The 14009-nt window shown below is 50.8% G+C and overlaps 2 protein-coding genes across 2 annotated transcripts; one reads left to right on the top strand and one right to left on the bottom strand.

Annotated features, from left to right (window-relative positions):
• The first annotated feature begins 580 nt into the window (after window positions 1–580).
• LOC131896132 (uncharacterized) lies at window positions 581–10761 on the top strand. Its single transcript, XM_059246712.1, has 14 exons — window positions 581–719; window positions 1177–1281; window positions 1470–1642; window positions 2228–2305; window positions 2775–2857; window positions 3403–3489; window positions 4683–4813; window positions 6697–6905; window positions 6974–7051; window positions 7550–7607; window positions 8123–8193; window positions 8549–8671; window positions 10025–10183; window positions 10262–10761. Exons 1-14 carry the CDS (start codon window positions 581–583, stop codon window positions 10502–10504), a joined length of 1737 nt encoding a protein of 578 aa, XP_059102695.1. The 3' UTR covers window positions 10505–10761.
• Window positions 10762–11980: 1219 nt separating this feature from the next.
• Window positions 11981–13928, bottom strand: LOC131895994 (probable UDP-sugar transporter protein SLC35A4). The gene has a single exon (XM_059246549.1). The coding sequence runs from the start codon at window positions 13740–13742 to the stop codon at window positions 12768–12770; it is 975 nt and encodes a 324-aa protein (XP_059102532.1). The 5' UTR covers window positions 13743–13928; the 3' UTR covers window positions 11981–12767.
• Between the last annotated feature and the right edge of the window lie 81 nt (window positions 13929–14009).

The following is a 14009-nucleotide window of genomic DNA, read 5'->3' as shown; positions in this document are numbered from 1 at the left end:
GAGTTTGAGGCCAGACTGGACTATAGAAGACACTGTCCCAAAAAAAAAAAAAAAAAAAAAAGATATATATAGAGAGAAATATATACTGAAATAGAAAGAGAAATAGATACTGAAATATGAAGTAGAGTGTTAAAGAATCGTTTTTTAAAAGCCTATTGAAGCCAGGCAGTGGTGGTGCACACTTTTAATCCCAGCCCTCGGGAGTCAGAGCCAGGCGGATCTCTGTGAGTTCGAGACCAGCCTGGTCTACAAAGCGAGATTCAGGACAGGCCCCAAAGCTACACAGAGAAACCCTGTTTCAAAAAACAAAACAAAACAAAACAAAACAAAACAAAAAAACCTGATTGAGGAGAGGAACCAAAGAAATAAGAATGAACAGAAATTGGTCACCTGAGGGTTCATTATACTGTTTTTCCCACCGCTTTATGTCTGGACTTTTTCATAAAGGGGGAGGGCTAACCACACGGAAGAGAAGGGAACGTCACTTCCTCTGAGAGGTAACCTGTCCAGAGTCACCGACCACCCCACCCACAGATGAGGGGCATGAATTATTAAGAGGAATTTGAGAGGCTCAGAAGCCATGGAGCCTGGAAAGGTGGTGAGCACAGGACCTGCTGTGGGCCAGGCAGTTCTGTGCCCTCGAGGGGCTCACACTGTCTCTCCCGTCCCACCTGCCACACTGATTGTGGTGGTGGAAGTGGAGCCGGGTCAAGGGTCGGGTAAGAAGCCTTGGGGGTCCCTGGGGCGTAGCTCAGTTGGTGCTTGCCTATTGTGAGTGAAGCCTTGGGTTTGTCTCCCAGCATAAGCCCGGCGTGGTGGCATTTGCCTGTGATCTCATTACTGGGAAGGTAGAGGCATGAGGATCAGAAGTTTGTCATCCTTGGATAAAGAGCAGTTCCAGGCCAGCCTGAGCAACGTGTCATGAAAATCTGTATTAAAAAAAAAAAAAAGAACTGGGGCTATAGTTTAGTGGTAGAATACTTGCATCTTATGTAAGAGGTCCCAGGTTTAATTCCCAGAACTACATTCAAAAGAAAAACAAACCAGGGCCTGAAGGAGGGCAGCCAGAGAGTCGGGGCTAAGCCAGCTGAGGTCGGAGGTTGGGGGTGAAGGCAAGACTAAGGAGCCCCTGAGCTCATCTCTCCTGAAAACCTACACGAAGCCCACCCCTCTCAGGCCTCAAGGAGATCCACGGCCCCACACTTCTTTTGGAGGGATCCAAGAGCCTTCGCCTACTTCAGCCGGGCACTCCGGAGCCTCAGGTAGATGGTGTGGGACGAGGTGAGCAGGGGGAGGTGAAAATACCACCGCCGACCCCACTCGTTTCTGCAGGAACACTGCTTCACCTTTGACAGAGTCCTGGGCCCTGGTGCTGCTCAGGTAGGGGTTCTGAGAAAGGGACAGGAGCAGAGTGAAAGCTCTCAGCCTCTGCATCCCGGGATTCTGGCTGGTCCAATCTTTTTGCTCAGAGCAGGCTGTAACAGGTCACCTGACAGAGGGATGTGCCTGTGTGTTCCTACAGGAAGCCGAGCTGGAGCTATTGACACAAATCCAGCCAATGTTGGCCTCCGTGGGACAAGGATACAGTACAGCTCTGCTGCTCCAGGGCCGGGAAACAGAGGCACCCCGGTTTGTGCCTCAGGTGAGGAGCCTGAGGGTACCGTACCCTCAGGTGAGGAGCCTGGGCACATGGGTATCCTGATGTTCAAGTATTACTTGGGAAATCTGCCTGCCCACTCCAGCCAGACTAGGGACAGCTTAGGTCTCCTATGTACCCTGTGATCCTTGAAGGACATTTTACCAAGGTCACTTTATGCAGCTGAGAAGTCAAGAAAGATGGACAGCTGTGGCTTATGGATGAGAGATTCAGGGAGAAGCGGCACACACAGATCAAAGTCCCAGGACATCTGCCTTCCACACTTCTTGGTAATACCATCGATACTACACTTAAAAGCTTTACTGTGAAGGTTTCATCAAAAGACCTTCAAATCAAAACAGCTGCCTCAGAACCTTACCACAACCCTGCCCAGCAACTGGAAAGCCTCCTGAAGAAGCCTGCTAGTCTGTCTTTCTGCCTTCAGGGGATGAGGGGTCTAGCACACTTTCTGTTCTGTGCACCGCGTACCCAGTACCAGCACAAAGCCTGTTATAGATTTCATTTTGAGGAAATGCTGAAGGACGGAATGATGCTTTCTCATCCCCCACTGAGCTCCTTTCTCTGCCTTAGGTCCTGAAGATGCTGTTTGAGGAAGCTCCGCCTCTCTGCAGCTCTGGTCCTGTGCTTTGTACTCTCAGCCTGGTGCAGGTGAGGTCACTGGGGGTGGGGCCAAGGGAAAACTGGGGGAGGGGGGGCAGAGCGGAGTGTCACCACAGGAGCCCCCTGAGGCTGGTGGAGAACCGGAAGGGAGATGGGTCCAGCCCCACCCTGCTACTCCAGCTATGGCTTGACTCTCTGGGGTCACCTTTGCATGCCAAGTGTCAATGGCTGAATTTTGTGGATTTTTTTGTTGTTGTTGTTGTTGTTTGTTTTTGTTTTTTTGGTTTTTCGAGACAGGGTTTCTCTGTGTAGTTTTGGTGCCTTTCCTGGATCTCCCTCTGTAGACCAGGCTGGCCTCGAACTCACAGAGATCCGCCTGCCTCTGCCTCCCGAGTGCTGGGATTAAAGTGTGCCACCACTGCCTGGCTAATGGCTGGATTTTTGTCCTCACTTAGCCCTTAGGACCTAGAGGAGAGAAAAGGCTGAGTTTGTGACAATTGTGTTTGTGTGATCCCAGATTAGCCCCAGCGGGCAGACTCGGGACCTGCTCACCCCATGTCTGGAGGACCTGCCGGTACTGGATGTGGCCCCTCTGGGCTTGTAAGTGTTCAGACCCAACAGGACAGGGGTACTTGCCTTAAAGCCACAGTGACGTCTTCAGATAAACTTTTGATCAAGATAAGCTTCAAGATTAGGAGGTTTCTACTCCGTTATCCCAGGAGAATGACGCCCTGAGCTTGGAGTCATGCTTACTGGGCCTAGATGGGCTCCCAGGACCTCTTCCCCACCCTCTTTCCTTTCCCACACCTATGTATCTTATTCCCTTCATATCAAATATATTTCAGCTCTCATGCCAACCCTCATGGCCTGAACCAATCCAGTATCACACCAAGTGGTTCCAAACACCTCCCAGAGCAGTTTTTCCATCTTTGAAATGGTCCTGTTTCCCTTCCTTGGCAGACCACAGGGGAAAAAACAAGGTTAGGGAGATGAGAGACATTTAAGAAGGTATAATGAGCTCTGAGCCTTTGGGGGGATTCTTGTGTGCTACGGACACTGTCATAGGCTTTGAACACAGAGATGCCAGAGGTTGCTTGCAGAGCACAGGAGCTAAAAGGTCGGTGTTCAGCTTCCCCTTCCTTCAGGGTGGTGAAAGATGCCAGTGAAGTGGAGGTATCTGATGCCCGAGCTGCCTCTGAGCTCTACCTGAAGGCTGCTGGGAGTGACGGCAGGTGAGGATGAGACACCTGTCACCCCTCCCACCCCCAATCCCTATACAGCTCTAGGTTTTATTCCCAAGCTGGCCATGTCCTCTGCAGGGCCTGCTCCCTGCTCACTCTCACCATGTCCTGCCCTGGGCCTGAGACCCAGCAGGTGTGTCGAGGAACCTTGAGGATCATGCAGCTTCCAGGAGGCCCGTAAGTCTGAGGAGGTCTTGTGGCTGGTTGCACTGGGAGGTGGGGTGGAGGCCAGAGTATGGATGTGAATCTGAATGTTCAAAGCCAAGATTGGAAAATTCCCCAAGTAGCTAGCCCATCTCCACACCCCATTCATACTTTTCCTTCAATGCTAAAAAAATAATGAAAACTGGGGGCCGGAGAGATGGCTCAGTGGTTAAGAGCACTGGCTGCTCTTCCAGAGGTCCCGAGTTCAATTCCCAGCAACCACATGGTGTTTCACAACCATCTATAGCAGAATCTGATGCCCTCTTCTGGCATAAAGGCATGTAGCGGATAGAGCACTCATATACATAAAATAAGTAAATAAAAATAATGAAAACCTCAAGTTATCACAGCAAATAATCTTTTCAGGTCAATTTGCAATATGTGTAGTATCACAGGAATATTTCCAAATTCGGAAGTGTCCAAATACAAGATAAAAATAAAAAAGAAGGCGGGAGCCGGGCGGTGGTGGCGCACGCCTTTAATCCCAGCACTCGGGAGGCAGAGCCAGGCGGATCTCTGTGAGTTCGAGGCCAGCCTGGACTACCAAGTGAGTCCCAGGAAAGGCGCAAAGCTACACAGAGAAACCCTGTCTCGAAAAACCAAAAAAAAAAAAAAAAAGGCGGGAAAGTAACTTAAATTTCAGAGTATTTGAAGGTTTCTTCTTTCTTTTATTATGTAAGTTTCTTTTTTAAAAAAAATTCATTTATTTTTAGTCATATGTCTGTGTGTGTCTGTTTGTCTGTATGTGCATCACATATGTCCAGTGCCTACGGATCCCCTAGAATTGGAGTTATAGGCAGTTTGAACCACTTGACGTAGACACTGGGAATTGAACTCAGGTCCTCTGCAAGAGCAGCAAGGCCTCTTAACCTCTGTCTGGTGGTACAAAAAAAAGTGAAAATAGACTTGGCTGGGTGATTCGGGCCAGTGTTCCTCCTCATCTACCACAGGGCACTGTCTTTCTTCCCTCCCTCTGGCAGAGACTGCCCCCTGCTGCGCGTGCTGGCTGGTGAGGCTGGGGAGGAGGTGGAGGGCTCTCTGCCCTGGATTGTCTCCTGGCTCCTGGAGGGAAACACCTACAGTAGCGTCCTTCTTCGTCCGGACCCGCAAGGTGGTGAGGGCGGGGGTTCTGGGACTTGGTAGGCTCTCTTCATGTTATTTCTCAACCAGCCACTGTCCTGTTGTAGCCCAAAGAGAGCGCTTGATTCTCTGGGTGGGCCAGCATTCAGGAAGGTCAGGTCGTGGCCAGCATGTAACTGTCTGAAGACTCAACCCCTTAACCTCAGAGATTTTCAACAACTTAACCAACTTTTCCTGTCCCCCTCTTTGGGGCAGGGTCTCCCCATGTAGGTCAGGCTGTTCCTGAAGTACATGTGCAGCCCAGGCTAGCTAGAACTCACCATCTTTCTGTCTTAGCTTCCTGAGTGCAGGGGTTAGAGCCGTTTGCCACCACATTCAGGATCTTTTTTTGTTTATTTGTTTTTCCAGACTGAGTTTCTCTGTGTAGCCCTGGCTGTTCTGAAACTCACTCTGTAGACCAGGCTGGCCTCAAATTCACAGAGATCCACCTGCCTCTGCCTTACTAGTGCCAGAATTAAAGGCGTGCGCCACCACTGCCCAGCCACATTCAGGATCTTTATCAAGCATTTTGACACCTTTTCTCTTCAATAGGGTCACACTGTAGCCCAAGCTGGCCTTGAACTCCTGGAAGTCTGCCTGCCTCAGCATCCCGAGTGCTGGGATTGCAGGAGTAAGCGGCCACATCCCAGAATGCAGATCTAATTCACAAATGAGAGGGAGGCAGGCCTAATTCATATATTAGAAAAGGACCACAGAGGAGAAAACACTTTCCCGTTTTCACAAATCCACAATGAGGAGGCCCCTGAGGCTGTAATACTAGAGCTTGGGGGGAGGTTCCATGGGAGACACAGGTCAGACAACAATGTCACTGGAGCTGAGTTTGGTGGCACATACCTGTAATCCCAACACTCAGAAGACTTGGGTAAGGGGCCTGCAAATTCAGGGCTGGAGTGAGTTACAGAGCCAGATGGTCTCACACAAAAAAGCCTGGAAACAACAGCAACATCACGGAATGTTTGGAGAACAGCTTAGTGGTGAGCACTTGCCTAGCATGCTTAAGGCCTTCGAGTTGATCCCCACATCTGAAAGGAAAAAAAAAAAAAGAGCAAAAGAGCAGAAGTTACAGCTGGAGGTGGGTAGACCGATTTCCTATATTTGTATATGTTTGAAAATTTCCATAAGTTAAAAAGAAAATGTCCGACCCTCTGTCCCCACAATCAACAGACATTCATTTGGCCAGAAGTTCCCAGACCTACCCCTGTCCCATGCTGGCTGGAAGAAGAAAAGTTGGAGCATTTCACACCCTGGAGATATTAATCAGAATATAAAACTAACCTAAGGATAAAAACCTGTCTGCAGGGAGGGCGGACATGCAGGGAAGGGCAGGCGTGTGCGTATCTGCAGGTTGGTTTTATGCTCTGCCGAATGGCACAGGCTTTAAGTGGCAGATGGATTAGCGTTGCCGTGGATACAGAGATAAATCCAAGAGCAGCCAGAGCACAGGGCCGTCCGTCAGGCACAGAGAAAGTCAAATAGGAGTTATTAGTGATGATGGTGGTGGTGCTGCTGCTGCAGATGAAGATGATGATGATGGTGGTGGTGGTGATGATGACTATGAAGGTGATAATGATGACTTTGGACTGGGGATTGAACCGAGGACCCTAACACATACCAGGCAAGTCTACCATGGAGCTACATCCCTAGCCCCTTTTACTTGTTATTTTGAGATGGGCTCACTGAGTTGTGAAACCAAGCCTCGAACTTGCTGTCCTGCCTCAGCCAACCAGAGCGGCTCAGGTGACTTGGCCAGGGCTGGGTATTTTGGTAAACAGCCATTGATAGACATTTGGAGTATTCCAGGCAGTGGGTTCCGTGGCGCAGGAAAGAGAAGTCTACTGTGTTGTCTCTTTCTAGGGAGCTGTCTGAGTTTGCTTCAGGCTGCTCTGTCGGGGGCCTCAGAAAAGAGGGTACAGGTGAAAGAGGTGAGGCCCACCCTGTGGAATGCAGTAGAGGAGATGAGGGCCCGTAGGGCCACCCTGAAGACTCTGCGTTTAGGCCTCCTTGGAGACACCTTGACAGATGGTGGGTTGAACCAACTAAGAAGGACACTCTGGGAGCTACAGGTACGCAAGGTGAGACGGGGCACCTGGGTCAGAAGTGGCCAGTTCCCACTTGAGTCTTTTTCTCCTAGGTGATAAAAGCCCGGGGCCCAAGAAGCCATGCACCCAAAGGGGCTAGAGCTGAGGCTGTGGGGCTCCCAGAGCCACAGGTACATTTTCTCATCCAAATTCTTGGGACTCTATCTATTTCTGCCTCCCTCCTCTTTGTTTATAGAATATTCCAGTTATTTATTGATTCCCAAACATTTATTGACCATGCACCATAGGCTGGGGGCAGAGTCATGTTAGCCCTGAGATTTCTCTGCCCTGGCAGAGTTTAGTCTGAGAAGAAACAATTAACACTGCCATGGTCAATGCTCTCTGAAAGGCTTGGCAACACCTGACACTAGGGGACATCAATATAGCCTTGAAAAGAGAGGAAAGCAAGATTTCACAGGACGTGATTCCCAATGGAGGTTTGTAAAGACAGTGAAGAACGTTCCAGGCAGAGAGAACCAGGCAGAAACTGAGATCAGCAGATCTTGGGGAATTGCAATTTAAGTTGCTGGAGAATGGAGGCGGGAAGAGGGTCAGAAATGGATTGCAGATGGAGGCAGAGGCACACGGGCTTTGGAAATCCACTGAGACATTCGGATTGTCTCTTGAAGGTTAAAGGCAAGCCACCGACCTACAGCGCGCAGGGAAGACATTTCACTCATTTGTCAGGTAAGCACACTGAGCCTCAGAAGAGAGATGTGAGTAGTCCAGCGTCACAAACAATCTCACTCTAGGCCTTGGAAGGTGGTGCTTTAATCCTTCTAGAGTTCTCAGCCTTCTTCATGTTGTGATCCCCGACCATAAAATTATTTTCATTGCTGTTTCGTAATTGTAATTTTGTTACTGTTATGAATTGCAATGTAAACATCTGTGTTTTCCGATGGTCTTAGGTGACCCCTGTGAAAGGGTCCGTTGACTCGCTAAGGGGTCCAGACCCACAAGTTGAGAACCGCTTCTTTAGACAAAGCCTTCCTTGTCCAAAAGGGGGCACTGTCTTCCGGGATTTGCTGTAGAATGATTGGAACCAGCCTCTTCCTTTCCTTCCCTCCCCCTCTCCCGCAGGGAAGTGTGTTACTGTCATGAGCTTTGGTTACATTATGTAATTCATCCCCTCTACAATTTGTGTGTGTGTGTGTGTGTGTGTGTGTCTACACTTTGATGTGACTAATGACATTTTCCTCCAGAGGCAGGAAGAAGAGAATTTCTAGGGTCTGGGCTCCACCAAAAACATGCTCTCAGGCACTCTGAGGAACAGGTAATATTAACACTTCACGTACTCCCAGAACAACTGGAAACTTGGGGGAATAAGGGGCCTGTGTGGATACTGGGAAGGAATATGGAGCATCTAACATGGACCTCAAGGCTTCCTGGATCTCTTGGGGGGATCATGGGAGGAGCTGCTGTCCTGGGATGGATAATAGTGATGGGACTCTTACACTATGACAGCACCAGGGGCCGAGGAAATCCTCCCCTGACCCACAGCCTCCTGAGTCTGCTCAGTCTATGGACTCTCCCAGGCCAGTTAGAAGTTCTGTTGGAAAGGTCGGTGTCTGTGTTCCAAATGTATGTATACCCTGCCTTCTGACTAAGCCTTAAACGATGCCATTTAGGCCCATCAGGCCCCAGATGTGGCTCTGCAGTTTTCTCTGGCCCAGGCTCGGAGGCAGAGACTTCGAGAGGAACACCAGATTTGGATCCAGGAAGAGCTGAAACATCTGGAACATCAGGATGAAGTGAGTGGCCTGTAAACATATTAAAGGCCTGGTGGCAGAGGTGAGGAGGGAGGGAGAAGGACAGGCCTTGAGGCTCCTTGTACTCAGGCCAGGCACTGTGCCAAGGATCTAGACTCAGTCACAGCAGGCTGGTCCACATGCCTTATGGGGACAGAAGAGGCCATGTTCAGTGCTGTTCGCCATGATGGGCAGCCATAGGCAGATGGGAACAATGAGGTCCACTTTACCTGGGCTGGAGTGGACCAGAAGAGACTGGGTCTAAGTAGAGACTCAGGAAAACTAGAGTCAGCCCAGGAATTCACTGCATTCAGCTCTCAGGGCAGTTAGCGCTTGCTCATCAGGAAGGCTCTCAGTAAATGACTGTTGAGGAAATAAAGCCTGTATCCACAGAAACAACTAACCTGACTCAGAGGAGCTCACAGAGTCTGGACCAACAGCCAGGGAGCCTGCCTGGGACCGACCTAGGTCCTCTACATAGATGTGACAGTTACAGCTCGGTCTACTTAGAGACTCCCAACAATGGGAACGGGGGCTGTCACCAATACTTTGGCTGGCTCTTGGGAACCTACTCCTCATATTGGATTGCCTTGTCCAGCCTTAATACAAGGGGAGTCTTACCGAAACTTGAAATGCCATGCTTTGTCATGGGAGGCCTGTCCCTTTCTGAACAGAGACAGAGGAGTGGACTGAGGGGAGGGGGGCAGAGCAGAGGTGAGGGGAGAGAGAAGGGAAGGGAAACTGTGTTTGGGATGTAAAATAAACAAATAAATAAAACTGCTTCAAAAAAAGAAATAAAACACGTGGCCAAGTCCAGTGGTACAGGCCTCTCAGTACCCAGGAGGCACAGGCAGGAGGATTGTGAGTTCAAGGTCGGCCTGGCCTACAAAGAAGAGCCTGTACATCTTCATCCTCTCCCTGTAAAAAAAATAATAAAATAAATTTTAAAAATTGTGTATGTGGTGGGTGGGGACACGTTCTCAGATGAGGCTAAGTGAAGAGGAACGATAGAGCAGCAACATCAGCTTTGGAACACAGACTGCTCCATCTGGCTACAGCCTCGCAGGTGTGTAGTCGGGGCAAGGTTACAGAGACAGCACGCCACATCTCTGGGTTTGGATTTCGCCATGTGAGGACGGGAGCTGTTGAAAGCGTGTGCCATTTCGGCTCCGTCCCGCACTAGCCATGGGCATTTGGTCAATCGGATCACTTCCCTGATGCACAGATTCTGCAGATCTGTAAAAGGGAAACTTTCTTACAAGGTTGCCAGGGAGAGAATGAGATCGCGTGCCTGAGGTATTTAGCACCAAGCCCTGCGCTGGTGGCACTCACCGAAAGGTACAACTTTATCCGCAGGCTCGTGAGGAGAGAGAGAGACCATGGAAGGAGCAGATACTGCTGAGATTTCAGGTGGAAGCCCTGCAGGCAGAACGGGACATGGCAGAGCACGACCTGGTCACCCTCCATGACCTGTATGTGCAGGCCACCCGAGCTCGGACATGCCACTTGCTGCAGGTCAGTGGAGACAGAGGGTAGGCCTTAAGTTGGTGCCAAGGCTGATGGACCAACAGGCATCTCTGACTCTGAACGCAGGTATTCCAAGCCTGGCAGAGGCTGTGGGAGGAGAAGGCCGTGGCCACAGAACACCATCACCGCAGTCTGCTGGCCGGAGTCCTCCGAGACTCCATTGATCTGGCCCTGAAGACCCAGGAGCTCCAGGCCAGGAACCAGCAGCTTGAGCAGAGTGCAGGCAGGGCCAGTAGTGCTGGAGTCCTGCCCGGAGAGGAACCTGATCAGGACCACCATGGGGCTGCCTTCCTATGTCCTCATTCATGAGGACCCCCAAAAGAAGAGCAAGGTGGGGCACATCAACCAAGATGGCCTTCACTACAGATCCTTACCACCACCACTGACCATGTCTCCCTGTACCAATCTCTGCGAAGCACCCAGTACCTATTATTTCATTTTGCGTTTTCAGCTCCCCTGTGTTTGTACCATTTGACGCTCATTTCAGAGATAACCCGCCCTAGTAACTGCCCAAGGACAATGAACTAAATAGAAAAGGAAGAGTTTTCTTCCTCCTTTTCCTCCTGTGCTAGGGATGGAACCCAGGGTCTGTGTGTGCCAAGTATCTTCTGGAATTTGCTATATACCTAAGGATGACCTTGAATTACTGGCTCTCCTACCTCCAACTTCAGAGTGCTGGGATTACAGGCTGGCACCAGGACAACAAAAGAACTCTTGAAAAGCTCACCCAGTGTTCTAGGGAGCAGGCTGACAGTCCTCTGGCCAGGATTTCAAAGGACAGACAACTACAGGTACTAGTCGTGACAGAACCAGAGGGAATAAGAGTCAAAACAGTGGCTGGGTAGGGAGTTTCATGAGCACAAACTCTACACTCCGGAGTCTGAGGTAGGAGGATTGCTTCCAATTTGAGGACAGCTTGGGCTATATAATTCATTCCAGGCTAGTCTGGACTACAATGTGTTTTCTAGCCTAATTTGTTCTAATGAGCAGAATACTTTTCAGTCCCAAGAATCTCCCAGTTCCTCAGGGCTTGGATTTAAACATTTTTTTTTTTTCCAGTGCTGGGGATCAGACACAGGGCTTGCACATGTAGGCAAGTGCTTGTCTATTGAACTACAACCTCAGTCCTTCATTTTCTTTTTGAGATCAACTCTAATGTAGCCTAGGCTGGCCTTTCACTAAAAAAATATATTTTTAGCCAGGCAGTGGTGGTGCACAACAGCATTCAGGAGGCAGAGGCCAGCAGACCTTTGTGAGTTCCAGGACAGCCAGAGTTGCTACATAGAGAAACCCTGTCTTGAAAAACCAATGTATATATTTAATTATTTGTTTGTAGGAGGCCACAGGTGTCAGATTTCCCCTGGAGATGGAGTTATGGGTGGCTGTGGCTGCCTGGGAATCGAATGTCCTCTACAAGAGCAGCATGCAATCTTAGCCACTAAGCCAGGCCCACCTGCACTCTTGCTCCTTCTCTCTGCCTCTCAAGGAGAGGTACAAGCTTGCATCACTAACCCTCAATGCTTCCTTTCCTGAGACAGGGGCTCATTAAGCAGCTCAGCCTGACTTTGAAACTGAGCTCTTCCTGATCTACCTCCTGGATGGCTGGGATCCCAGGTGTGCCCCACCATAACCGGTCAAGACAGTCTCAGATCCAGAGCTCCCAAGACAACGTCACTGGCAGCAGCTGGGAGATTTCTCTCCTATTCTAGATGTTACTCCAAAATTACTTAGGAAACTCAGGGAAATTGTTTGAGGGGAGCCATGAAACACAGAAAACACAGACAATGTGAATGGTTGTAGGAAGCACCCTACACCTGAACACTTTATTAAGACCTTATTGCTTAAGTAGTTGGACACTGATTAGCTATAAACGTTTTCTGTACCTGGTCCCTGGTTACTCTGCAGAGCCGTTCCTGGCTGTTGGGAGCTGGGACACACTAGAAGGGGCAAGAGTGGGAAAAACAGTCCCTCCCAAATGCCTCAGCGGTGAAGTGAGCTTCAACAGGGCCCCCGAGTTAGCACAGGGTTAGGAGTGTAGGCTTAAGCCAGGGCCCAGGGACAATGTTCCCTGAAGTGAGTCAAGAACCAGCCCCCTCTGACCTTTCCAAAATAATGGCTGGGTAAGAGGAACAGGCTGTGGAGCAGGCAAACTAAAATACCTGATGTGGAAGTCATGCTAGGCTGGAGCAGCCAGCACCAAGCCTCAGGGCAGGAGTGACCACGCAGGGGAGAAGAGCGAAACTTGACTTGAAGTAGCCATGTTCATGCAGGACAAGGCAGGGTTCCTCAGGGACAGGCTGCCCAGGCCTGGGTTTGGGGCTTCCAGTTCTTTATTATGAAGGACTATAGGGGTGCAGTTAGGTGTTTCCTTAACCAAGCCCACTCTTTATGCCACCTAGGGGTAACTCTCACCCACCTGAACATCCAAAGGCTAACATGGCCACCTTAGCTTTTCTTACAAGGCACTTGTTACAGGGCTGCTGGGGTGGGGTGTGGTGGTGACATGGGAGGTGGCTCTGGTGGTCGCATCTAATCTACACAGCCACAAGTGAGGGTGGGGGTGGTCAGGGCCTTAGGGACTACCATAGTACAAGCACACAGCCAGGCCAATGAGCAGTGTGGCCAGGAAGAAGACGGCTGTGAGCTGGAGCTGCAGCAGCGCAGCCGAGAGCACGGCGTTGACCACCAAGGAGCAGGACACGATGAAGAGGCGCGTGATGCTGCTGCCATGCTTCATGACAGCTGACATGAGCAGTCCGTTTACTGCCTGGTTCAGCACCACAAGCACCGCCCATCCGGAGAAACCCTCTAAGAAGCCTGGGCCTGGGCCACTGCCAGCATAGAGTCCAAGGTTCAGGATCACCCCGAAAGTGTAGAGGAAGAGGTTCTGGAGAGCCAGGGGCAGCCGCTGTCGCTTCATGACCAGTTCTGTGTACACCGATGACAGGCCAGAGATGAGGCAGTACAAGATGAGGAGCGCAAGTCCCAGTGGAGTGATGTGCAAGGGCATGGGACGGGCTCCGGCTGCTGACGGGGGGCCAGGAAGGGTGTTGGCAGGTTCCTGAAAGCCGCCGGATGCATAGCAGGCTCCCGCAGCCATCAGCAGCAGCAGTGCCAACCCCTGACGCGCCGAGAGGCGATGCCCGAGGCAGAGGCAGTACAACAGAGCTGTGCTTCCAATCTTGAGATTGCTCAGCACCTGATAGGTGCTGGGGTCCATGTAACGCTGCAGGTAGATCACCAGGTTGTTGTTGGCGCCATAGAGCAGGGCCGATAGTGCAAAAGGTGCAGCCTGGCGCCAGGGTGGTGTGCCCTGGGGCCATGTTTGCCAGCCCACCAGGAGGGAGAAGGCGCATAAGAGGAGTTTGGTCAGCTCAGTGAGTAACACAGCTGAGGAGGGCCGGAAGGGCACTCGGCCATCCACGTGGCACAGTGCTAAGAATGGTGCATGGGCACCATACATGGCAGTGGACAGGAAGAGCATCAGGGTCCAGCGAGCCTGTCTTGGACGGGCAAGGCCTGGCATACCCCCATCTTCTACACTCATGGCCCACACCAGACCCTGGGTGGCCTGTGTAGCTCGCAAGGGACAGAGGAACTGGGACACATTGGAAGGAAACCGAGGGCAGAACTGTGGGACATCACCAGAGAGAACACTGGGGATCAGAGTCAGTCGCACACTCCACAGTCAGGGCTTGAAGAGAGGGCTCATGTCCCACAGTTTGGGGGTTAGTCCCTCGGAACTAGGGAGGGAAGGGGTGCAGGCTGCAGGCTGACAAACCACTGCCCACGCTCTGCAGGAAGAAAAGCAAGG

Source organism: Peromyscus eremicus, chromosome 19 (assembly GCF_949786415.1).
Source record: "Peromyscus eremicus chromosome 19, PerEre_H2_v1, whole genome shotgun sequence".
NCBI classification, from domain to species: Eukaryota; Metazoa; Chordata; class Mammalia; order Rodentia; family Cricetidae; genus Peromyscus; species Peromyscus eremicus.
The sequence above is the reverse complement of the archived record's forward strand: the minus strand, read 5'-3'. Positions and strand labels throughout refer to the sequence as shown.

Excerpts from the sequence above, each read along its gene's own strand:
- LOC131896132 (XM_059246712.1), top strand. The coding sequence starts at position 581 with ATGGAGCCTGGAAAGGTGGTGAGCACAGGACCTGCTGTGGGCCAGGCA. Across the intron at positions 2,306-2,774 it reads GTACTCTCAGCCTGGTGCAG|ATTAGCCCCAGCGGGCAGAC; the intron begins GTGAGGTCACTG and ends GTGTGATCCCAG. Across the intron at positions 3,490-4,682 it reads GCTGCTGGGAGTGACGGCAG|AGACTGCCCCCTGCTGCGCG; the intron begins GTGAGGATGAGA and ends TCCCTCTGGCAG.
- LOC131895994 (XM_059246549.1), bottom strand. The coding sequence starts at position 13,742 with ATGAGTGTAGAAGATGGGGGTATGCCAGGCCTTGCCCGTCCAAGACAG.